The sequence below is a fragment of the Mercenaria mercenaria genome, chromosome 9 (assembly GCF_021730395.1).
Source record: "Mercenaria mercenaria strain notata chromosome 9, MADL_Memer_1, whole genome shotgun sequence".
Lineage (NCBI taxonomy): Eukaryota > Metazoa > Mollusca > Bivalvia > Venerida > Veneridae > Mercenaria > Mercenaria mercenaria.
In genome coordinates, this window is record NC_069369.1 from 33,019,773 (window position 1) to 33,046,862 (window position 27,090).

The 27,090-nt window shown below is 35.7% G+C and overlaps 1 protein-coding gene across 1 annotated transcript in view; it reads right to left on the bottom strand.

Annotated features, from left to right (window-relative positions):
- Nucleotides 1-433: 433 nt before the first annotated feature.
- The window catches only part of LOC123546870 (uncharacterized), an 80,894-nt gene continuing 54,237 nt past the window's right edge, over nt 434-27,090 (bottom strand). The window contains exons 15-21 of the mRNA XM_053551171.1: nt 24,649-24,726; nt 23,578-23,656; nt 20,618-20,803; nt 13,596-13,727; nt 10,800-10,877; nt 5,317-5,385; nt 434-4,838 (exon numbers count right to left, since the gene is read on the bottom strand). Of these exons, the coding sequence (XP_053407146.1) occupies nt 4,686-4,838; nt 5,317-5,385; nt 10,800-10,877; nt 13,596-13,727; nt 20,618-20,803; nt 23,578-23,656; nt 24,649-24,726 (775 nt within the window). The 3' untranslated portion in view covers nt 434-4,685. The remainder of the gene's footprint in view (nt 4,839-5,316; nt 5,386-10,799; nt 10,878-13,595; nt 13,728-20,617; nt 20,804-23,577; nt 23,657-24,648; nt 24,727-27,090) is intronic.

Below are 27,090 nucleotides of genomic sequence, written 5' to 3' on the forward strand. Positions count from 1 at the left end.
CTTTTCCTTTGATCTGACCCACTGACCTAGTTTTTGACCCCACATGACAGAGTTTCGAACTTGACCTAGAGATCATCAAGGCTAACATTCTGACCAAGTTTCATAAAGATTGTATCACAAATGTGGTCTCTAGAGTGTTCACAAGCTTTTCCTTTGATCTGACCTACTGACCTAGTTTTTGACCCCACATGACAGAGTTTCGAACTTGACCTAGAGATCATCAAGGCTAACATTCTGACCAAGTTTCATAAAGATTGGGTCACAAATGTGGCCTCTAGAGTGTTCACAAATGTTGACGAACGCCGGACAATGACCAGTCACAATAGCTCACCTTGAGCACTTTGTGCTCTGGTGAGCTAAAAATTAGTCTCCAACGAATATTTATGATAATTCATCTACTGTGAAATAAAAAAATGATATAACTGAACATGAATCATTTGTAACAAATTTTATTGCACAATATTACAAAATAATTTTCCATAAAAAAGTATTTTGTACAATAGAGAAACAAAGTACTGTGCTTTTATGATAACTTGTAAGTGTGTATTCTAGTTATAGTCTTCAAACTTAAGGTAAATTAGGCATTATCTGTATTCAGCAAAATATTTCTGAACAAACAAAAAACAAGAAATCTTTTGTACCTTTTTAGTTTAAAAGAAATCAATTTGAAAACAAAAAATTTAACATCAACTGACGTCACTTTTAAGTTAACATGAATGCACAGTTCTATTTAGACTTTAGAAGAAAAAGTTAACAATACATGTATATGAAACAAAGAAGTAACATAAACACAAACACACAGTCAAACTCAAGAGACCACCTCTATTCAGAGACCACTTTAATCATTACCCAGCTAAATTACTATAATGAACTTGTCCATATTTCAATTTGGACAGTACCATTAACTGTTAAAAGGGGTGCTTACCAAAAAGATACTCACTGAATAGCGAACAGAGCAGACCATGATCAGACTGCACTGATTTGCAATCTGATCATGATCTAAACTGGTCACAAAGACAGAATAAATCGTGTCTGGCATGATAAGGGTTAAGAGACCATCTTTTCAGTTCTTTTTTTTTGTGTTGTTAAAGAGACTTTTTTATTGCCAATACTTTGGGTCGTCTCTTAATCCATTTTGTACTACATAAATACTTATATTTTACCATAATCTTTTATATTATATCTTATTGGAATTAATGTGTCTGCGCATTTACCACATTGGTCAAGTTGCAAAAAGCTTTATCTCCTTGTTAACCTAAATGTCCTGCTGATCTACATACCATTCTTCTAACAGACTACAACAGAAATAGTTCTAATATTAAATATTTATTGCATATGAAATATGTTCACATTTCTATCTTAAAGTTTGAATTATTACCATTTATAAAGACAGTTGCATTTTTATTATAGATAATACATGGGTTATCATTATTTGTTGCGTGTCTTACACACAGGTGCCCGTCCAGTCTTGGTGCCCATATGGGTGCCACCCCCTCAAAAAAAAAAGTTAAAAACCACTGTTTTAATCCTAAAATGAAAAAAAGGTTTTTTTGAAAAAAAAATTCCCTATATACTCTTACATGGAAAAGGTGCTTGTGTTGCCGTAACGCTATGGAGGTTTACTAGGACACGCTGTGGAACAATAAAAATGTCAAGTTCAGTAACAGTAGAGGCTACCTTGCTGCCATTTACACATCATGCATTTATAAAATGGTAAACAATCTTGTTTTGCCTAGTAAACAGCCTTAAATAACTTACATTTAAATTCAAACAAGCCAAATTGTCCAGACACTTGCAAAATAACCGTGACGATCGGCAAAACGAAAGTAGAAAACCTATTCCGTTCTTGGCGTCTTAGAATTTAAATGTAAGTTATTCAAGGTTGTATACTAGGTAGAATAGGATTGTTTAATGTTTTCTAAATGTCCGATGTATAAACAGCAACAAGGCAGCTTGCATTGGTACTGAAATTTTCAGTTGTTCCACAGCGTGTCCTAGTAAACCTCCATAGCGTTACGGCAACATAAGCACCTTTTCAATGTAAGAGTATATATAGGAATTTTTTTTTTTCATTTTTTGTTTTTCGTTTTATGATTAAAACAGTGTTTTTTAACTTTTTTTTTTTTGAGGGGGCAGCACCTGTATGGGCACCAAGACTGGACGCGCACCTGTGGTTTACATGATCTAGATTAACTGAATAAAAATATGTTTTTGCAATGACTTCCTGTTGATTAAAATCATGCACAACTACCTTAAAAGTGCAGCTTACCCATTTGGTTATTTCATCAAATGATGTGTGTGACTGCATGCTTGTGTGTGTACAACAGCAGCCACTAGTAACACATATGGACAATACTGTAAGCTATATCAGTGGGAGGATAGTGCGTGATACAGAAGATGCTCCAATTTCGGACGCTTCCCTGGTTCTTTAACATGCCAGGTGTAAAACCCCCAAACATATGACTAATCTGTATTTTAGACTGTTTTAGTTTTAGAACTGTGGGGACTGAGCTCATGATCCCTGGTTTTGTAGTATGACAGTACTGGACCAACTCACCCACTTCCTTGCGGCAATAAATTCAAGCTCAAGGGTTATAAAAATGAATTTTAGGTCAAGTCTCCAAATGCACATTTCTCATTGGTCAATTTTTTATCTGTGCTCAGGAACAACCAACCAGATTGTTTTGTTTTGTGACTGATCTTCAAACTTAGTTTTATAACATTCAGACTGGTCATTTTGCAGACACCTAGAACAAATCCATTTTGGTGAGGTATCTCTATTAACAGATTTTTTATCTATCACCCTTCCCAAATGCATGCATTTTAATATTAATAGCTAGGCTTTAAAACTCTATGCTTAATATAGTTTTTATATTACTAACATTCAATATTTCTAAATATTTTTCCCTGCACATTCACAGTTCACTGTAAGTCATTTTGCTTCTATACAATTCCCAAACTTATCTGTGTAATACAGTTTCACCACAAGAAATCTGTGATATTGAACATAATTAAATGCAAATGGATAGTATATTAGTCATTTCATCATGTAAATGTAGATTTATGTGACAAAATATGACAGGAATTATGTTTTATCTTTTATATCTTAGATGTAATTACATAAAAAAATATACATATATACATAATGCAAGCCATTTAATTTAAAGCTTGGTCATTAATTTTATCAATCAAAAGGAGATCTCAATGTTTGATTCTAATTTTAGAAACTGTCAACTGGAAAAAACTGTTTCTGTTTCAGTTAATTTTCTCAATTTATGTTAATGCAGCAAGCTGAAAGAAATTGGACATATCTAATTTTAGGAGATTTCTTTTAAACTGGACAACAGTAGAGTGTCAGTCTAGCTTTACAACATGCTTTCTGTAAAATAAAACACAGGTTTCAAGGTAGTTCTGCTTGTCTGTTACATCTGTAGCTACTTAGATAACCTAGAATTCTACCTGTGAAAAACACAAATGGTTCAGTCCTACAGAGTTTACTTGAACACAGATGAACTTATTGACAGGAATAATTAAGAAAATAAAATCCAAACTGTCTACAAACAGTTTTTCGCTAAATGTTGCAGATTTTCCCACTTCTTTCAAGACTCGAATCCTTCTTTCTCAAAATTGCAAATAAAAGTCAAGATCCAGTATTAAGCCCTTGAAACAAAAATAATGACAAAACTTTGCAAATATACAGCAAATGGATTTCAATCTAAGGTGGCGTATAAGACTTTAATAAATTTCATTTGCTATATGAACCTGCAATTTTTTAAAATCTCTAAACAGATAAAAACAAACCTACAGATATAACAATTACAAACATATAATGGGTAAAACCTTTTATTCCCTTTGGTGACCTGTATCATTTTTAGTTATATCTCTATGACCTGTTTTGTTTTATCTGTTCACAGATTAGAAAGACCTTTTCAAAAATGTTTAGATTTATATGCTTTTGAAAAATAGTAAAAAGGACAAAAACCTGTGAAGAGTTTAAGAAATAATGATTCTTAAAGTGTAATATGCCACCTTAAGAGTCACATTAAACATATACAAAGTAAGCATAATGATGCGATATAGAAAGTAACCAAATAAAATTGCTTAACAAAAATAAATGCTTCATTTGCTAAAGAAACTTTATACAACTGCATCTCTCATCACCCCCGAGATCCATAGATCTGCTTTCTCCCTATTCACCTTAGCAGGTGAACTGATGTTTTCAGACTATTCCACCTGTTTAGCCTACCATTTCAATACCGATACACCCAAAACCATTCCTCCATTTTAGTACCAATATACTCAGAACCAATCCATCACTTTAATACTGATATACTCAAAACTAATCCCACCTTAACACTTTTCTAATGCTTGAAAATAAAACAGCAGCTATCTTTTTTAGCTATAACTTCTGTTTTGAACCCTTCCAACGTAAGTTCAAAGGGAAGTTATAATCAGTTTGTAACATTGCTTTGTTTCTTTTAAAGAAACTAATTACACAGATATAAACCCGATGTAAATTTCATATGCAAGTACACACACTGCGGTAATTTATACAGTTACATTTTCCAGAAATCTAAAAATAAACTTGACACATTTTCCTGCAATTAACCTTGTATACACATGTAACAACAGGAACACACCATGGTGCTTAAGTCTGGAGACGATTTTTATGTATTACAGGACGTTCAGGTATTTAAGTCCGGCGACAACTTCTGTATTTTACATGGAAGGTCACTGTCACTGTCTGAATGATCTTCCTCCTCCTCCCCACTGGACTGCAGTGCGTGAACTGCTTCTATATGCATTTTCACTGGACTGGCATATTCAAATATTTTTGTCTGAAAAGAATCAAATACATTTTTATGGAGTGCAATACAAGAACTGGTTTTTTATAAGTCTTGCATACTCCAATACCTGTCTTTTGGTTATATTTTCAATGGCTGTATAATAGTTTAATACCAGTTTCTCCATCTATTTTATGAAAATTGTATACTCATCTGAAATGTGATAATTTAATCTAAGTTCAGGTTAGATGTCCGGAGTTTTCCGATTATTGTTGTCCAAGGTTGTGCTCCATTGCACTGCATTTGCTTGTTTGTTAGGTCACAAGTCATACCTGCAGAATTATAGCACCTTTTAATTTTTTTTAATTGATAGGCAAAGGGAGCATTAAGTAGAACCAGTGAATTTCTGAAAGCCAGTGGGATAACTTCAACAGGAGGAAAAAGTTCAGATTCAACCCTCAGCATATACAGTTCAGCATCTGTATATTAAGGACCTTTATCTCCTTTCAAACTAAATCTAAATAGAACCTACCTGTTTGCCTTTCATAGTTTGTATATCTAGTGCCCATTTGCTTGTCATTCTCACAATCATATCTTTTACCTGTAAAATGAAAATACGAAAAACATGTACAAAGAGGTACAACAAAAATCTGTACCTTAATCAAGACATGTACCTTATTTTAAAAACTTAGCCAAAGCCTTGTTGAAGATATATTTATTAAAAGGACAAGGAATGCCTAACAATAAGTTGATTTAACATGAAAGCCCGGCATCCTCAAGCCATTCATAATGTAGAAATAATTTTCAAATTTAGACCTCTTAAAAGTTACAGCAGTTGGAAATTTAAGAAAATGGCTGATAATGAAGGCAGCTGTTTTAGTTTATTGATGACATCACTGACATATTGCTGAGTTTTTTATTTCGCAAAGAACCTGTAAAACACATTAATTTCTAACTTTTTCTCGAATTTAAGATATAAAACAAGGTAATCTCTCCCATTACAGTAGGGAAAGGTTGAGAAATTATATCACAAAAGTTAAAGGTAATTAAGGTCAAGTAATTATCTAGAAATATAATAAATCTACCAATTTATTTAATATGTTGCTATGGAAACAAAATGGCTGCCATTTATTAAATAATATACTTGAATATAGTACATATAATATATAATTCAACGGAAGTCCTAGCTGACAGGATTAACAATATAACAATATTGCCTTTCCTCTAAAGGTGATGATTTCTAACTGATGACCAAGTCTGACAATATACTGCGAAATACTTCCATTTCCTGGACATAAAATACTTTGGACCAAGAGTTATTTTCCAGGAAAATTCATAATTCATGGATTTCATTTTATTATCTGAGATGTAAGTGAATGATTTTTCGCTTATCTGAAACTATTTTTTTTAGTTTGGCACAACAAAAACCATTATTCTTTGCAATAATTGTGAATGTTTTCAGAGAATTTCATAAATTAAATTACTCTGATATGCATTATATAAAGCCATGTAAAAGCTTACTATTTATCTAAATGACTTATTTCATTAAACAAGAGGGTCATGATGACCCTGGATTGCTCACCAGAGTAATATGAGCTACATGTTTCAAATGTCAAACTGATGATTTTTAGAAATTTTTTGGAAGATTTTCCGATGTACAATCAAGTAACCCCTGGGGCGGGGCCAATTTTACCCAGGGGGTCATGATTTGAATAAAGTTTGTAGAAGTCTACTAAGAAATGTTACATATCAAATATCTAAGATATAGGCCTTCTGGTTTATTTTAAGCAAATTTATGAAGATTTCCCTATGTACAATCAAGTAACCCCTGGGGCTGGGTCAATTTGACCCTGGGGGTCAAGATTTGAACAAATTTTGTAGAGGTCCACTAGGCAATGCTACATGTCAAATATCTAAGCTCTAGGCCTTCTGATTTATTTTTAGAAAATGTTGAAGATTTTTCTATGTACAATCATGTAACCCTATCGGGGGGGGGGGGGGGGGGGTTATTTGACCCCGGGGGTCATGATTTGAACAAATTTTGTAGAAGTCTACTAGGCAATGCTACATGTCAAATATCTAAGACCTAGGTTTTGGTTTATTTTTAGAAAATTTTTGAAGATTTTCCTATGTAAAATCAAGTGACCCCTCGGGCGGGGTCAATTTTGACCCTGGGGGTCAAGATTTGAACAAATTTTTTAGAGGTCCACTAGGCAATGCTACATGTGAAAAATCTATGCTCTAGGCCTTCTGGTTTATTTTTAGAAACTTTTGGAAGATTTTCCTATGTAAAATCAAGTGACCCCTGGGGCGGGGTCAATTTTGACCCCGGGGATCATGATTTGAACAAATTTTGTAAAGGTCCACTAGTCAGGCTACATGTCAAATATCTAAGATCTAGGCCTTCTGGTTTATTTTTAGAAATTTTTTGAAGATTTTCCTATGTAAAATCAAGTGACCCCTGGGGCGGGGTCAATTTTGACCCCGGGGTCATGATTTGAACAACTATAGTAGAGGTCCACTAGGCAATGCTACATGTCAGATATCTAAGCTCTAGGGCTTCTGGCTTTTGAGAAGGAGATTTTTTAAGATTTTCCTATGTAAAATCAAGTGACCCCTGGGGCGGGGTCAATTTTGATCCCGGGGTCATGATTTGAACAAATTTGGTAGAGGTCCACTAGGCAATGCTTCACACCAAATATCTAAGCTCTAGGGCTTCTGGTTTTTGAGAAGAAGATTTTTGAAGTTTTTCCTTTCGGTTGCCATGGCAACCAGAGTTCTGCATGGAATTCAATTCTTTGAACAATTTTTGTAGAGCTTCACCCAAGGAATATTCCTATGAAGTTTGGATGAAATTGGCCAAGTGGTTTATGAGGAGATGTCGTTTAAAGTAAAAGTTTACGGACGCCGGACGGTGAGTGATCGTAATAGCTCAACCCTGAGCCTTTGGCTCTGGTGAGCTAAAAAGACTGCAAAGTTTTGTACTTTATTCATACAAAAAAAAAGCATTTAAGGGCAAGGAATGCCTGACAATAAGTTAATTTCATATTAAAGCCGTCCTCAAGCCTTTAAAAATGCTGAAAGAATTTTTAAAATCAGATCACTATTGAGGATGATATAACAGTTTGAAATTTAAGAAAATAGCTGATCATGGCAACCATTTTAGTGTGTTTATGACGTCATTTGCACACTGCTGAATTCTTTATTTAGCAAATAACCTTTTAAATAGATTAATTTCATATGTTTCTTGAATGTAAGATGTAAAACATGGTAGTTTCTTTCATTATAGCTGGAAAAAGCAGAGAAATTATGTTACAGAAATAAGCAATTACAGTTCAAATATGGATCTAGAAATTTAATAAATCCGCCATTTTTTTTTGTTGCAATGGAAACAAAATGGCCACCATTTTGATCAAATATTTAAATGCTCATAACTGTCTCATTTATAAGCCAATTTTGAAAATTCTTTCAATTCTTTAAATGATTTAAGAAAACCTAGCTGACAGAATCAAACATAGAAAAACACTGCCCTTCCCTTTAACAAAAAAAACACTATTAAATTCTATTATTCTGACATTTACTAAAACATCTGCTTCCCAGAAATATTAAAACATGTCTGCAGCTGCTTCAAAACATTATTACTGAAAAATCCTACTTCTTTTCTGTACAGGACATGCTATTCAAGGATGTTATGTACTTTAACTTGAATGACTACAAAATTGCTGGAATGATTATTAATCATTTAAAAGGGCTCAAGTTTCCAAAATAAAATTATATTAGGAAAACGCCTTTGACAATACTTCAAGGTAATACGATATTGCAATCATCTTTAGAACACAGAGCAGGTGGAAGGGTAGATAAGAACACCTGCTTGCGACTTACAGTTAAACTTATCTTAGCGGTCCAACATAGTGTGTTTGCGACCAGCATGGATCCAGACCAGCCTGCGCATCCACGCAGTCTGGTCAGGATCCATGCTGTTCGCTTTCGAAGCCTATTGCAATTAGAGGAACCGTTAGCAAACAGCATGGATTCTGACCAGGCTGCGCGGATGAGCAGGCTGGTCTGGATCCATGCTGGTTGCAAACAAACTATGTTGGTTTTTGGTTGTGGGTTTATCCCGCTACCAAAGTTAAAGTGTATTTCTGACAATCATAGCATCTTTATTTTATTCCGAATCACATCCAAATGATTTTCATGTGCTACACAAAACAGTTTGATTCATGAACAATGCAGATGAATTATCAATGAACAAGCAGTTCTTATTCAACTTGTATCCACTTACACTGACCATTTGATTATATAAAATCTGTCAATGATAAGGTATTCCTGCCCATGGTTACATCACAAGCTAGGTCAGGCAGAGTTCATCTTAGATATGAGGCACATTAAATTTGTATTTGTTTCTCAATCATATCCATACACTAGCATTTAAACAGAAAATAAATCTACAAAAAACCCGCAACCATCAGACATTTCAAGGCTTTGATTTCATGGTGTGGCTCATTTGTTTTAAGCAGTCAGTGAACTTAATTCTCGAACTGATATTTTTGTTAAAATTTCAGCTTGTCTTAAGCGGCTACCTGCCTTAAGCAGACAGACTGTGTTGCTCCCTTGGCTAGCTGTTTAATACAGGTGGACTATATTATCGTTTTACAGTTATCACTTGTTATACATAGCAATTACAAGTGTGACCTTGACCTTTAAGCTACAACTATGACTTTTGATGTAAATAAAAGCTTGTGCTGGGAATTTATTCAAGATACACTAATTGAAACTTCTAATGGTCTCTAATCTTCTGGAATCTTTTTTCTTTTTTTTTTGGTTTGGTTTAACGTCGCACTGACACATTTTAGGTCATATGGCGACTTTCCAGCTTTGATGGTGGAGGAAGACCCCAGGTGCCCCTCCGTGCAATATTTCATCACGAGTGGGCACCTGGGTAGAGCCACCGACCTTCCGTAAGCCAGCTGGATGGCTTCCTCACATGAAAAATTCAACGCCCCGAGTGAGGCTCAAACCCACATCGATGAGGGGCAAGTGATTTGAAGTCAGCGACCTTAACCACTCGGTCACGAAACTAACTTTCAAATTACATATAGTATATTTATGCAATTTCTCAACTGTTTTGAACAATATGTTAACAACAACTTAGTGAAATTTCAATAACCTTGAGTAATTTTGTTATATAATTTTATTAATCTCGACTTAAACCTATTTTTAATGTCACAAAATTACATATATTAATGTCTAGAATTAATTTTTGGGGCAGGGGATGGGGGTGAGATACTGGTAATGTGGACAGTCTTGAATGATAATGTGATACTAATAGACAGTATCAAGAAACAAAAGAAATTAACAGTTAAAAGGAATCTTTGTGGATGGAGAGAGGGTTAGAGGAGTAATGTGGGCAGAAACTTGAAGGAAATTGGTATAGGCTCAGCCTAGGAACTTTTGTGTGAAATAATTTTTTGAATTCAGTTTTGGAGTAGACATGTTTTTAACAAATCAACATGGCTTGAACAGTTTTGTTGAGGGTAGCCAAAGTGTCACATAAGAAACATTGCTGTGCAATTATTTTTAAAATTGGGCAATTTTTGAGAAAATTTTCAAAATTTACCTTGAAGATTTTAGGGAAAACTAACCCTGCCTAATGTTGGCCATGTTTTTTAACAAAACAGAATGATCTGAAGGAATTTTGCTGACACAACATATATTATCAATCAATCAATGGAAAATTTCTGTGAAATTATTTTAGAAACAAAAAAGAATTTAAAAATTCTTCTTATTGGTTGCCATGGCAACAAACTTCTGCACAGATGACCTAGATCTGAAGGAATCTGAAAGGGAACCACCTTAGGAATATTCCTGTGAAGTTTGGTCAAAACTGGCTTTGGGGTTAAGCTTTGGGGAGATGTTCTTTAAAGAAACTGTGGACAACTACAGAAGGAAGACAGATAATATCCAATGGTCCTGAAAGCACACACTTCATCTCAGGCAAGCTGAAAAACTTACCCTTGTCCTGTCAAGCATGCTGACATTATCTCGGACCCGTACACGTCTCACTTGTTCCAACAAGTCTTTCAGCTGCTCCTGTAATAAATGTGCTTATTTTTTTACACATGCACTAAAGAAATGGCTACTGATGATAAAAGAATACAGAAAACAAGAGCTGTCTCCGTAGGATGACACATGCCCCCAATGGCACTTTGAATGAATAGTTATGGCCGATGTTAGAGTTAAGGACCTTTGACCTACGGACCTGGGTCTTGCGCGCGACACATCGTCTTACTGTGTCACACATTCATGCATAGTTATTTTAAAATCCATGCATGAATGACAAAGATATGGACCGGACTACCCATCAATGCACTATCATGAAAAATGATCTTGAACGTCTAAGTGTGACCTTGACCTTTGAGCTACGGACCTGGGTCTTGCGTGTGACACGTCGTCTTATTGTGGTACACATTCATGCCAAGTTATTTGAAAATCCATCCATCGATGACAAAGATATGGACCAGACACGCCCATCAATGCACTATCCTTTAACGTCTAAGTGTGACCTTGACCTTTGAGCTACGGACCTGGGTCTTGCGCACTGCACGTCATCTTACTGTGGTACACATTCATGCCAAGTTATTTGAAAATCCATCCATCGATGACAAAGATATGGACCGGACACGCCCATCAATGCACTATCCTTTAACATCTAAGTGTGACCTTGACCTTTGAGCTACGGACCTGGGTCTTGCGCACTGCACGTCGTCTTACTGTGGTACACATTCATGCCAAGTTATTTGAAAATCCATCCATCGATGACAAAGATATGGACCGGACACGCCCATCAATGCACTATCCTTTAACGTCTAAGTGTGACCTTGACCTTTGAGCTACAGACCTGGGTCTTGCGCACTGCACGTCGTCTTACTGTGGTACACATTCATGCCAAGTTATTTGAAAATCTATCCATCGATGACAAAGATATGGACCGGACACGAAAATTGCGGACAGACCGACAGACCGACAGACGGTTCAAAAACTATATGCCTCCCTTCGGGGGCATAAAAATAATTAAGCCTTACAATATATAAAAACAGAAAAGCAAATTCACATAAATCCTTCTTTTCTATGGACTACTATTACTTTTGCAAGGATGTTTACTCAGTCTGCTTTGGGTTCAGCGTCAATTTTCAACAGTATTTCAGTTATGTAATGGTAGATAGTTCACCTAACCAGTTTTCCTGGATTCTGCATCAGTACTAACCTGTCCTCCACAAGTAACTGCCAACTTCCCTACAAGAACCAGAGGTGGAGGATGAATGATTTCAGACACAATGTTTATTATCAATCATCATGGAGAACATATACCTCCTCTGGGGAACAAACTCCGTAGATCTGCACTCTCCCTTCTCAGCTTAGCTGGCGGACAAGGTTCTAACAAAAGCAATTCTTCAGGTAAGTCCCCCTTTCTATTCAAATTTTGTCCCAGAAACAGGAATATTACCCTAAATGTTAAAATATCTATAGAGTTTCAATCCAGTATCTGCATTAGTTTTGAAGATAGTAACTTGCATGCAAAATTTTAACCAGAAATTTTTAAGTTCAAAATACATGTTCGAGTTATGGTACTTGATGCTATAACCAAGTTTTATAAACCAGAAGAAACATGTGAAGTTTCAATTCTATATTCGATTAGTTTCTGAGACAGCAGCATGCATGCAAAACTTCTAAGTCCTAAAGGGGGCATAATTTGCCCAAAGTACATGTCAGATTTATGGGACTTGACCCAGTGAGGTAAGTAGTTGACCTAGAAAAAGACAAAAATAAGTTTCAAAGCTATATGCCTTTAAATGATAGCTATACGTACATGCATGCAAAACTTTAACCAAGGTGTGACACCGATGCCGATGCCACGGCGAGTACAATAACTGGACTATTCTTTGAAAAAATGAGCTAAAAAATGTTGTAAAACAGTGAAATTCAAGCTTCTGATGATGGAGGACTACCCTAGGTTCCCCTCCAGGCATTATTTCAAGCCCAGGTGGGCACCTGCATAAAACAACTTAACTTCCAAATGCCAGCAGAATGGCTTCTTTGATTAAAAAATTCTACAATTTTACAAAGGTTTTAAACCAACAGCATTGAAGTGCAAGTGATCAAAAGTCGGCGACCTTTACCAATTGGCCAATGTGTAACCACAGACCTATGCTAAAAACCTGTTAACAGATATCATCTGGCTCTAAAAACCAGTGTAGTCAACCTGTATTAAGCAGTCAGCCAAGAAAGCAACACAATGTGGCTGTTTAGGGAATGTGTCCTCTTAAATCAAGTTGAAATTAGAACAAAATAATTGAGCTGCACCATGAGAAAACCAACATAGTGGCTTTGCGACCAGCATGGATGCAGACCAGCCTGCGCATCTGCGCAATCTGGTCAGAATCCATGCTGTTCGCTTTCAAAGCCTATTGCAATTAGAGAAACCGTTAGCGAACAGCATAGATCCTGACCAGACTGCGCGGATGCGCAGGCTGGTCTGGATCCATGCTGGTCGCATGGCCACTATGCTGGTTTTCTCAGGATGCGGCTCTGAAAGCAAGTAGCTGCTTAATACAGGTGGCCCCTATGACAAGTTTAACTTTACTTTCATTTATTAATGTACTTAGTGTATTTTAACCTTTATTTAAAGACAACCTAGTACAACTAAAGGCCATTTTCTGGCTCTCATACACATTGTCTTTGCATTCCGGTATGTCAACACAATGATAATTAATTTTACAGCATAAAAGCTAACTCAAATTGTAAGCTTACCCTTTGTTCCGAGTTTAATGTAACATGAACTCCAACACAAAGATCTATTAATGTGACAACACTTGACAGCTTGTACGAGTCGTTCTCTAACAATTCTTTTATTTTTGGAATAAACTTCTCCAAGTCCTTGATCTGTAATGTACAAACACAATATGTTTTATTGTCCTCTATTAAGGATATAGGATTAAATTTTTTCTACTGTTAAGATTTGTTTCATACTTGGAGAATATTAGTTTCTAAGACAAATAAGGGCAGAAAAAGCACAGGTCACCGCACTCATTTTTATTTTATAAGGCAAAAGTTTTCTTCACCCATTGTTTAACCATTTCTGAAATTAAGTAAAATAGAACAAATGGGGGTACTTTATAAAACATAATATCCCACTTAATGTTACAGGGATTTCAGGTCTTACAGGTTACTGTGAATACAAGGTGATGTCAGTATTATATAAAAATAAATGTCACTTACAAATCTCTTTCATGTTTACATGTTGGCATAATTACCCCACCTACCCTTTTCAATGGAAAAAAAAAAACATATTTAAATCTACCAGAAAAATTCTGCCGTTATGGTTTTAAAAATATTTTGCAGCTTTAATGGCACATAAAAATGCTTCAAAATAGGAAACTAGAATGTGCCTGTAGGACACAGGGTGTGCCTCCACTGGTACATTTGTCACAAATAAGGGGCAATAATTCAAATGTTTTCAGTCTTAAGGGTGTATAGCCTCAACAAACATTTTATGAAAAGGATTCATTATTCTAGGCCATATACTTTTTGAGCTATGAGCATCACAAACAAAAAATCCACTATTTTGGCTATTTCAAGGGCCGTAACTCTGTAATAAGCCCTAAAATTCTCAAGAAGAATGCCAAGTATGCAAGGTCACATCATGATATCATAAAGACTCAAGCAAGGTTTCATGAATTTACATCTAATATTTTTTGAGCTGGGCACATTATGAGGTGAAAACATGCATTTTTGACTATTTCACGCGCCATAACTTTTAAAATAGGGGGTGGAGCCAGCCAAAAAATAGGAGGTGCGCAAGTTTATATCATGACATAGACTCATGCAAGTTTTCATTCATTTATATCATATACTTTTTGAGCTAGGTGCATCACAAGGTGAAAATGTGCATTTTTAACTATTTCAGGGGCAATAACTCTAAAAATAGGGGGCTGAGGCAGACAAAAAGTAGAAGGTGCACAAGTAAATATCATGATAAAGACTCATGAAAGGTTTTATCAGTTCATATTAAATACTTATTGAGCTGGGTGCGTCACAAGGTGAAAATGTATATTTTTGACTATTTCAGGGGCCATAACTCTAGAAATAGGAGGTGGAGCCAAATAAAAAATAGGTGCACAAGTTCATATCATCATTAAGACTCATGTAAGGTTTCATGAATCTATATCAAATACTTCTTGAACTAGGTGTATCACAAGGTGAAAATGTGCATTTTTTTCAGGAACCATAACTCTGGAAATAGGGGGCAAAACAAGACGAAAAATTGAAGGTGCTCAAGTTCATATCATGATAAAGACTCATGCAAGGTTTCATCAATTTATATCAAATACTTTTTGAGTTAGGCGTGTCACAAACTTCGCAACGGACAGACGTCCGCACGGACAGACCATCTAATACCCGGGGGGGGGGGGGGGGGTGCATTTGGGGGAGGGGGTATTAGAAATATAAGAAAAAACTTTAAAAATTGGTGAATTTTGATATTTTTTGTTCTTTTTGTTCTAATTCATACTTCCTAGATAATACAAAATGTTATGTTGAAAACTTTTATTTCATTTGTAGCTTATCATTCTATATATCAGTCAGAAAATTATCAGAACCAAACCTTATCTACTTTAAAAGTTGTTTGAAATTTACCATCCCCCAGTACCCCATTGTTCATCTTACATCAATTTTAGGCAAATTCCGGCAAAAAAATAAGGGTGACTATTTTTTTTTTTCATAACAAGTAGAATCTGTTAAATGGTAAATTAGTACCCATATTTTAATTATTTAGCATTAGTTTTTGGCATAAATTTTGTTAGAAAGAAATACTTGAAGAAACGTTTTTCAAAATGGCGGCTAACCTGAAAAAAAAAAATGCTTGTACAGCCTTAAAGGCAATGTGTTGATAATAATTTGTTTAAGTTTATGGCTTTGTCTGTTTAAGTACTGTTTTTCAACAGTATTTCAGTTATGCAACTGCAGGCAGTTAACCTAACCTATGTCACTTGATTCTATCCCCATACTTACCTGTTTTCTGCAAGTAACTGCTAACTTCCCCACATAAATCAGAGGTTGAGGACAAATGACTGCAGATACAATGTCTTTTATCAAATTGTCACCGAGAACATAAATTATGCTTTGACTGAGGATCCAACTCACAACTCTGTTTTCCATAGATCTGCTCCTTTTCTTATAGCAAGTGGCAAAAAATTAAAATCAACCTGAACTGAATGGAGAAAAAAATTTTCAGCTCAAATACAAATTCATGGTCGGATACTCAAACTGCCTACTTTTCTTTCACTCATCTGTCAACTGCGATGAATAGAGAGTAAGGAAACGAATCTGTTGTGGGTGTCTGACCATGGTACAAATTAAGACAGTATACAAAAGCAAATATATATAGGGGTGAGGTTGGTAAGAGTGGATAAATGTTGTCAAATTAATCAAGAGGCCCGGGCCTTCATACTCCTGTTAAGGTGAAAACCACATCTCCTCATCTGTTAGCTTGATTTTGAATAAAGCTTGAAGCTTATCATTCTTGAACTATTCCAAAGGCCATTGCATGTGAAAATCCAGTATTGGTGTCGTATAAGAAGTAATGCAGTTCTGACCCAAGTGGGTATGAAACAAGAGGACCATGATGGTCCTGAATCGCTCACCTGTCCCCACATGACCCAGTTTTAAACCGAGTATGATGTCGTTTTTTTCTATTATTTGACATTGTGACCTAGTTTTTGAGCTCATGTGACCAAGTGTTGAATCTGACCTAGATATCATCAAGATAAAAATTCTAACCAATTTTCTTGAAGATCCACTGAAAAATATGGCCTCTAGAGAGGTCACAAGATTTTTTATTATTTGACCTACTGACCTAGTTATTGAAGGCACGTGACCCAGTTTCGAAATTGACCTAGATATCATCAAGGTGAACATTCTGACCAATTTTCATGAATATCAATTCAAAAGTATGGCCTCTAGAGAGGTCACAAGGTTTTTCTATTTTTAGACCTACTGACCTAGTTTTTGATCGTAGTTAACCCAGTTTCGAACTTGACCTAGATATCATCAAGATAAACATTCTGACCAACTTTCATAAAGATCCCATGAAAAATGTGGCCTCTAGAGTGGTCACAAGCAAAAGTTTACGCACGCACGGACACACGTACGCACCACGGACATGGACGCTGTGTGATCCAAAAGCTCACATTGTCATTTAGGAAATGGCTAAACAAATTCCATTTACATATAAAAGACTTCGATGGCTTTTAACATCATAACTTAAATGTTTCATTAAGGAATCAATGTACCAATTTACCACTTTTATTCAGACTAAATAATTTTATGACATTTAAACCAAAGTCTGTCTTTTGAATAACTATACATAAGACAGTACTGACAGCGTATTATAATGATCAATTTTTAAAGTCATAAAGGAAGTAATGAATTGCTTATTTCATAGAGATCAAATTTCAGTTACCCAAAAGGTCATTTATGCCAAAGAAGTGAAATCCCCGTGGCTAAACACATTTGATACACTTAATGAAGGCAAACTAACTGATTTGGGCATAGTAAAAGGTACTGATAATGGCAAATCCATGATGTCGGAGGTATTTCCGCCACAAGAATGATTTCATTGGAATAAGGTAAACAGATTGAAAGTGCAAGCTTATCTGAAGAATTGGAGTAGTGAATGGTAAAAATTACTATTTTTCTAATCAAAAAGCGTAACCGCGGAGGTATCGAAGACCGGGATTGTTATGTAAAAACCATGTTTAAACTGGTAGGCTGTGTTGTAATACTTTTCAATTTTCATACTACGTTTCTTTAAGTACTTCCGTGAATGCTTTTGCCCTTTTCAGCGCAAACTTTTATTGCACCTTCACCAAGAAAAGATTGCAAAGGGCCTTTTCACTCAAAGAACTTGGCAATTATTGGCTTGGGTTTAGTGCCGATCTTATTGCTAACCTTTCTGACGGGCTCAAAATAGGCCAGTTTCATCACCTGGACGACACGCAATGCTTTGTCATTTTGGAACATTAAAGCTTTTTAGCCATTTTCAAACCGTTGCTCTTGCTCATCAGAAACAATTGACCCAATCTAGCAGAAATCTTTGACTCAAATGCTTCTCAAATAAGGGAACCGTTGATAGTGATATCCTACTTCGTGCAAATCATGCGTAAATCTGGATCTCCTTCATGATTTCCTTTTTGGAAACATTCTTACAAACAGATTGGCTACCTATTCGTGCATTTGATGACCTACACCAGACTAAATTTCGTTTTAACCAAGTGAATGTGTCATAGAACACAAGAAGTCCATAACGGTAGAAAGTTAACTAGTGTTCAAAGACAACAAGTTTTGAGGAGCTTTGATGTAAGACGTAATTTATCTTCATGCACTTTCTAACCATTTACTACAGTGGTCAATGATTGCCGTAGTATTCAAATGCAATTAATTTACATTATCTAACTGTACATTAAACGTTGTGTAGGTTGAATACCTTAAGTAGCTATTGGTTTTAAGCCAAGTGGAATCGTAGAAGCATTATACATTCAAAAGACTTGCCAATGTGAGAATACAAAAACTTAACAGGCAAATCCCATATTTCCTGTATTTCGACCGAGTGTAAAATTCATATCTTTATATTATGGGCCAACTCTTCTGAAAAAACATTTGGAGTTACTCCCTTGTATAAGCTTATCGTCAATGCTTTTAACATTTTTTAAAAGCTTGAAACTTTTATTTTTGAAGAAACTAAAGTTTCGCACCTAATTTTTTGTTAGACATTTCCAATCCGATAATTTCATGTTTTTTAAAACTACGAAAGTTTTTTAAAATTTTTCATTTTTTTTTTTTGACACAAGGATTATGTGAAAATCTAACTTAACAAAAATCCATTAAATGTTGTTGCGTGTTGATTGTCATATATGAACTCGCATATTGCCTTGTCACATCAGAATTATCTCATTTTACCAATTACTCAAATATTCCATGTCCTGTAAAAATTAACGTCGTTTAAAAAGAAATGTATCGAACAGAGTGACTAACTTACTGAAGGCACGGTACACATCATAATTTGCAGAAGATAGACTGATGAATGGCAGATCCAATGCTCTTCGGAACTGCCTCACCCAGCTCCAGTCAAGGAATGATTCATTTCGGAAACAAAAAGAAATCACATGGGCAAGGTCTGGGGAATACGGGGGTGAGTAAAACAGTTACTTTTTCTTTCTTCAAAAACGCCGTAACTACTGCGGAGGTATGAGCAGGGGCATTGTCATGTAAAAGACGGACAGTTTTAAAACCAGTGGCAGGGCGTCGTTTCTGATAATACTTTTTCAGTTTCTTCAGTACTACGTCTTTGTAGTACCTTCCGGTGATGCTTTTGCCCTTTTTCACCGGCACTTTTATTGCGACATCCTTCACCAGAGAAGAAATTGCATACAAAACCTTCTTTGCACTCAAAGAACGTTTGGCAATTATTGGGCGTTTGCTGTGTTTAGTGGCCAGACTTTTTGCTAACCTTTCTGACGGGCTCAAAATAATGGACCCAGGTTTCATCACCTGTGACGACACTGGCAAACTGCTTTTTGTCATATTTTGGAAACATTTGAAGCAGCTTTTTGGCCATTTTAACCCGTTGCCTCTTTTGCTCATCAGTCAACAGATGTGGCACCCATCTAGCAGAAATCTTTCTGACTTTCAAATGCTTCTTCAAAATAAGGTGAACCGTTGATAGTGATATGCCTACCTTTCGTGCAATATCATGAACTGTAAATCTGGCATCTCCTTCAATGATTTCCTTTATTTTGGAAACAATTTCTTTACAAGATGCAGATTTTGGCCTACCTGATTTCGGTGCATTTTTGATGGACTCTACACCAGACTCAAATTTCTTTTTCCACCACCGAACTGTGTCATAAGACACACAAGAAGGTCCATAAGCGGTAGAAAGTTCAGTCATCAGCTGCTTCAAAGAACAACCAAGTTTTGAGCGAGCTTTGATGTAAGCCCGTATTTCATCTTTCTTGTCGACGCTTCTACCAACCATTTTTACTACAGTGGTCAATGATTGCGTGTATTCAAATGGCAAATTTTATGTCTTACACTTAGTCTAACATGTACATTTATACACCGTTGTGTAGGTATTGAATAACCCTATACAGGTAGGTATTGGTTTTTATCGTGCCCCAAGTGGATATCGAGCTAGAGGACAATAAGCAATTCATATCGAACACTCCTCATATAGCAACATCCAAAATTTAAAGTCCAAAATCTCCATATTTCTTTGTATTTGACTCGAGTTCAAAAAATTCATAATTTTCATATTAGATGGGCCAACTCTTCTTCTGAGAAAATCATTTGGAGTTACTCCCCTTGTATATAGCGCTTTACCTGCATTTTTTTTTTAAAAAGCTGTGATAACTTTCTTATTTTTGAACGAAACATATAAGTTTGGGCACTCTAATTTTTTGTTAGAACATTTCCAATCCGATAATCATGGTTTTTGTTAAAAATCTGACGAAAGTTGTTTTAATTTTTTCTTTCTTTTTTTTTGACACTAGGAGTTTATGTTGAATATCTGAACTTAACAAAACATCCATAATAAATGTTTGTTGTCGTGTCTGATTGTCAATTATATGAACTCGGCATTTGCCTTGTCCATCAGAATTCAGAATCATACTCATCATTTTTAAATTACCTCAAAATATTGGCCTTTCACTTGGTAAAAATGTAAAACGTCGATTTGAAGAGAAAGAACAGGTATAGAATAGAGTGACTTAACTTACCTGTATGGACATCAGGACATCATCAGATACATTGGTTTTATCCAGCAAGATCTCACTGAGTACAAGGTAACAAAATCTTCTCTGAAGATACATGCCCCTCACCCCAGGGGGAAATAACTCTGCTATATGTGCACTGTTATGATGATGATCTGTGACACTAACCAACATTCTCGTCAATTTTAACCTCTGAAAAAAATTAACAAATACTTTTAATACTGCACAAGAATGCTAACAGCTAGTGTCATAAAGGGAGGTAATAAAAACAATAGCTTTAATAAAACTTTCTACAATATTAAATCAAAGCCTTGAGATGTCTGGTGGTTGCGGGTTTTGCTAGATTAATTTTCATTTCAAATGCCAGTCTATAAATATACATGTATCAGAAACAAATACTAATGTGCCTCATATCTAAGATAAACTCTGCCTGACCTTACATGAGCTTAACTTAATTGACAGCTGGAAGTCAGTGATGTAACTATAGGCTGGAATACCTTATCATTGACAGATCTTATGTAATCTAAATGGCCAGTGTGAATGGATAGAGGATGAATAAGAACTGCTTGATCACTGATAATTCATCCGCATTGTTCATGAATGGGACTATTTTGTGTAGCACATGAACATCCTTTGGACGTGATTTGGAATCAAATAAAAATGCTACATGTTTGTCAGAAATACACTTAACTTTGGTAGCGGGATAAACCCGCAACCAAAAATTCAACAAATATCAGAGAAAACAATTATCGGAAATAGGATTTAATAAGTTTTGTCTGTTTTGGGTTTAATGCCATTTTTCTACAGTATTTCAGTCATGTAACGGCGGGCAGTTAACCTAACCAGTGTTCCTGGATTCTGTACCAGTACAAACCTGTTCTCCGCAAGTAACTGCCAACTTCCCTACATGAATCAGAGGTGGAGGACTAATGATTTCAGACACAATGTTGTTTATCAAATAGTCACGGAGAACATGTGCCCCGCCCGAGGATCGAACTCACTACCCCGCGATCCACAGACCAACGCTCTACCTACTGAGCTAAGCTGGCGGACGATTTAATAAGAAAGAGATATATTTTATGTTCATAACCAAATATGTGGAGGCCATATTTTAAACAACTGCATTATTAGCCTTTAATACAGGTTATTCTGTATGTTACGAAATGTCACTGGCATAAATCAAACTGTTTCTTTTGTAATTCTATTATTTGGAAAATTCCAAGCCATACTTGAACAATTAAACAAACTTTGTTGAACTTTTCCTGAAAACAGAAGCTTTTTTTGTCTGGAAACAAAAAATTTGAAAAGACAGATTCTCCAGACAGAGCACTGAGTTCAGCTGATATGATTACTACTGCAATACATTAAGTGCATTAAATACATTATTAAAGAAAGTCTCACTGCAAGATCCAGACAGCCTTCATATTAATTAAAATAAAACATTTTACTGGGTGTCAATCTTTTTTTTCAGGGCAATTAATTTCTCCAAGGTAGTTCAGTTATACAAGGCAGTCAGTTCAACAAACTTGTGTTTCTTGATTCAGTACTATTATTTGAGCTGCACAATGAGAAAACCAACATAAAGCGTTTGCGACCAGCATGGATCCAGACTAGCATGCGCATCCGCGCAGTCTGGTCAGGATTCATGCTGTTCGCTTTCAAAGCTTATTGCAATTAGAGAAACTTTTAGCGAACAGCATAGATCCTGACCAGACTTTGCGAATGTGCAGGCTGGTCCAGATCCATGCTGGTCGCATATGCACTATGTTGGTTTTCTCATGGTGCGGCTCATTTTATTGTTTCCTGCGCGCAGGCTGGTCCAGATCCATGCTGGTCGCATATGCACTATGTTAGTTTTCTCATGGTGCGGCTCATTTTATTGTTTCCTGCATAAAAAGTATGAATCAAAGGTGTGTGTTTGTGTTTTTCAACAATTTTTTCAGTCATATAAATGACAGTGTCTACTTGTAGCAGTGAGCACAATGTCTAGCTTTACAGAGCCGCCTTACTGAAATATCATACTGCAGGCATGTGACAGAATACCCTACCCAGTCATATTATACTGACTCTGAGCTGACTAGTCCTAGAGCTATCCTATAAATACTGAGCGCCAAGCAAGGAAGCTACTAGTACCACTTCACATGTTTTTGGTATAACACAACCAAGGAGTAAAACCCACAACCTCCAGCACCCAAAACTGGCCCTCTAACATTAGGCTTCCAAGGTGGTTTATCAATCAAAGGTATCAGATGAAACAATATAAACATATATTGTCTTCAATCAATCACCAAAAAAAACAGGCCACTTCTAGGATTAGAAGCTACAACCTCTTGCCTTATGCTCTGATAGTGAGCTATCTGAGCAGATTAAATTTATTTATTTATTTATTTTATTTGGGTTTTACGGCGCACCAACACAGTATAGGTTAAAAGAAATGCACTGTTCAATGACAGTGAAGTCAACTGTTTGTGATCTTTCCATATAATACTAGTTATCATAAAGTGTGTCCAAAATGTATAGAAAGGGACATAAGTTTGACAAAATATAAGTCAGAAACATGAAATTCATCCCAAGAGGTCAACTTATGATGTCCGAAACTTGTGTATAGTTTGAAAGTGTTTATCCCAGTAAAAACCTGTTTACTATTACCAAAATTTCTAAGTTGAAAAGGAGTGTAACTTTAACAAATTGTAAGCTATAGTTATGTAACTTGTATTGTGAGGTCAATTCATCATGCTAAAAACATATGTGAAGTTAGAAATCATTTGGTCAAGTAATCCTTTACATAATAAATTTGTGATGTAGACACTGATGAAAGAGTGACAATAAAATCTCAAGTATTTCAAAAAAACTTAAAATAATCAAACTGAAAATGTAATGGAGGTACTGGTATATGACATATCAAAGAGAATACAAGAAGTTCCCTGAAAGCAAAATAGGAAACACTGGCTAGTATACAGTCTTACCTCTTTCAGCCAATCAGCTTCTAAGTACTGCCTTATCACCATAGTAATACAATTCTGGAATGCTCCCTTTGCACAAAAACTGAAATGATATCAGTATTTCATCAAAAAAGGTCATAAAACAGATAAAAACATCATTCTCTTGAAACGAAACAAAAAAGCTCTATCTTTAAAAGCTGTTTCTTAACTAAATATAAAACAGTACATAAAATATGGTAAACATGGCCACATTTAAAAAAGTCTTTGTTTGCTGTCTCCCGACCCTACTTTTTAAAGTTGGGTAGGTAGGCAATTCTTTTTTTCTTTCTTATTTTTGGTGGGTGATTTTATATTACCAGTAGATATATGATCATTTCTTACAGAATATTTCTTCTGTAAAAAGAAGACAAATCTGTATATATTGTATAAAAGGATCAAATTATATAATACAATTTAAACTTTCTTACTTATTATTTTGCTTACTTGAAATATATGCGGTACTTGTCATATCACAACTTTAAAATTTTTTACCAGCACTGTCCAATAAAAACTTTTGGGGTGCAGCATTTTAAGCAGGTAGGTAGGGAGACAGTAAACAAACATATTTTTAATTTTGGCCCAATATTTCTTTGTCACTACAAGTAGGTTGAAGTAATGTCATAATTTGCATTTACTATTAAATAAAGATTCAACCACCACTAGGTATGTAAAAGCTGACTGCTGTATAAAACTGACACAATGCTGGTTTTGACACACAGTTTATATGTTGACTTTCTAGCTTTTGAAGGTGCCCCTCCGGGAATTGTTTAGGCATAAACTGTCATTTAGGTTAAGAACCTGGGACTTTCCATTATCCAGTGGGAAGTTTCCTCATATAAAGATTTCTACACCCCAAACAAGGGTTTTGAACCTGCAGCAATGAGGGGCAAGTGATTTGAAGTTTGTGACTTTAACCACTTGGCAACAAAGACAATGATGTTGGAAAACAGCATTATTCCTAAGAAAGTACAAACATAATCATCTGATGATTTAATAACTCTATAAGAAAGAAGATTATAATAGCACTATAATTGTAGCAAGATTTTTCGTACTTACTTTTTTAAGGATGTGTCCAGAGATGCTTCACACAGTGCCACACATAACAGACTTAGATCATTTGGGCTGTATCTTCCACTGCAATGATAATGATATAAGGTCAATATACAGCTGGGGTGAATATAGGACAAATCCTCACCCCCCTGCCCCCCACACCTTCCCTAAAAAAAAAATCCCTCCCACTCATTTTTACCAAGGCAGACAAAATTCCACTTTGATTTTGTTAATAAAAACTTTAAAATTGATAAACAAAGATGAACAGAAATAAGAACAATACAATCTCTCAGATGATAATTCTCGATTCTAAATGGAATGAAGTGAACATTTTATACATAATTGGAAACAAGGAGCTGCGTTCAATAAACGCTTGATGCCCCCAGTGGCATCCTTGTCGATACAAAGCAACCTAAGTCCAAAACAGGGTCAAGTTCAAGATCAAACTGAGGTCAGGTGATGTCTGAAGATGAGGAATGGTCACAGGTTACATCTGCATTAGTATCAAGTCATTCTAGTAAGGGGTATTGATGCTAGACGAAACGGTCCCATTTGGTTAACCTCGTACGGATGGACGGACAGGACAATCACTATATGCCTCCAGCATCAGTAGATGCCAGGGGCATAACAAGAGCACCACCTTGCGGGTGCTGACGCTCATCTGATTTTTTTTGTATAATAGAAATATTGTCCTACCCATGATTTTCTAAGTCTAAAAAGGGCCATTATTCTTGCAAAAAGCAGGATAGAGTTATGTTTCATGATGTACAGTGTCCACTTATGATGGTGAAAAACTGTTGCAAGTTTTAAAGCAATAGCTTTGATAGTTTATGAGAAAAGTTGACTTAAACATAATATTCAACCAAGAAAATGATTTTTCTAAGTCCAAAAGGGGCAATAATTATTGCAAAAAGCAGGATGGAGTTATGTTGCTTGCTGTACAGGGTCAGCTTATGGTGGTGAACAAGAGTTGCAAGTTTTAAAGCAATAGCTTTGATAGTTTAAAAGAAAAAGTTGACCTAAACATAAAACTTAACCAAGAAATCTGATATTTTCTAAGTCCAAAAGGGGCCATAAATCTTGCAAAAAGCAGGATGGAGTTATGTTTCTTGCTGTACAGGGTCAGCTTATGATGGTGAACAAGTGTTGCAAGTTTTAAAGCAATAGCTTTGATAGTTTAGGATAAAAGCTGACTTAAACATAAAACTTAACCAAGAAAACTGATTTTCTAAGTCCAAAAGGGGCAATAATTCTTGCAAAAAGCAAGATGGAGTTATGTTTCTTGATGTACAGGGTCTGCTTATGATGGTGAACAAGTATTCCAAGTTTCAAAGCAACAGCTTTGATAGTTTAGGAGAAAAGTTGACCTAAACATAAAACTTAACCAAGAAATCTGATATTTTCTAAGTACAAAAGGGGCCATAAATCTTGCAAAAAGCAAGAGGGAGTTATGTTTCTTGCTATACAGGGTCAGCTTATGATGGTGAACAAGTATTCCAAGTTTCAAAGCAATAGCTTTGATAGTTTAGGAGAAAAGCTGACCTAAACATAAAACTTAACCAGGCAACGCCGACGCAGACGCCGACGCCGACAACCGCTCAAGTGATGACAATAACTCATCATTTTTTTTCCAAAAATCAGATGAGCTAAAAATGAAAACAGGGACTTTGTCCAGGGGAATTTTGTCTGTATCCTGCTGAGGTATGCCTTTTAGCAAGTAGCTTATTAATTTTTTTTCATATATACACAGCTACTTTGCCAGCAGCCTATTCACTTTTCTTAACGATGATCAATTCCCTGTCAACAGATCTAATGGCAAGTAATGGAAATGTTCTTAAAACAGTTGGTTTTTCAATATCATTTAACTTTAATACAGTTCAACTGCTAACTTCCAAAGAATGAATTTTTGTTCTAATTTCAACATGCCTTAAGCAGCCGGATTGTGTTGCTCTCTTGGCACGCTGCTTATTAAAGGTTTGTCTCTATTTGAGTCGCACCATGAGAAAACCAACACAGTGGCTTTGCGACCAGCATGGATCCAGACGCAGGCTGGTCTGGATCCATGCTGGTCGCAAAGCCACTATGTTGGTTTTCTCATGGCGTGGCTCATATGCTGTTTGCTTTTTACATGCATTAAAGCGAGGAGTGCTTATCACCAATTAAGGTATGACAATCCTGTTTAATGTTATTAATTATATAATTAAACACGATGCATCAAACCCATGCCCAATTATGGTGCACTCTTTGGATTTCAAGAGTGGGTTACAAAATTCTGTACTGTACAATCTGACTACTACTTATAGTACTGTAATTTCCTTTTTCCAAAAAACAAAATCATCTACCATACGTGTCTAACAAGCGTACACACCACAGTTTCAGTAGGGAAAACTTCATGTGAATGTGTATTAAAACAATGTTTATTTTTTTCATCTATTTTGTTTTTCCTTT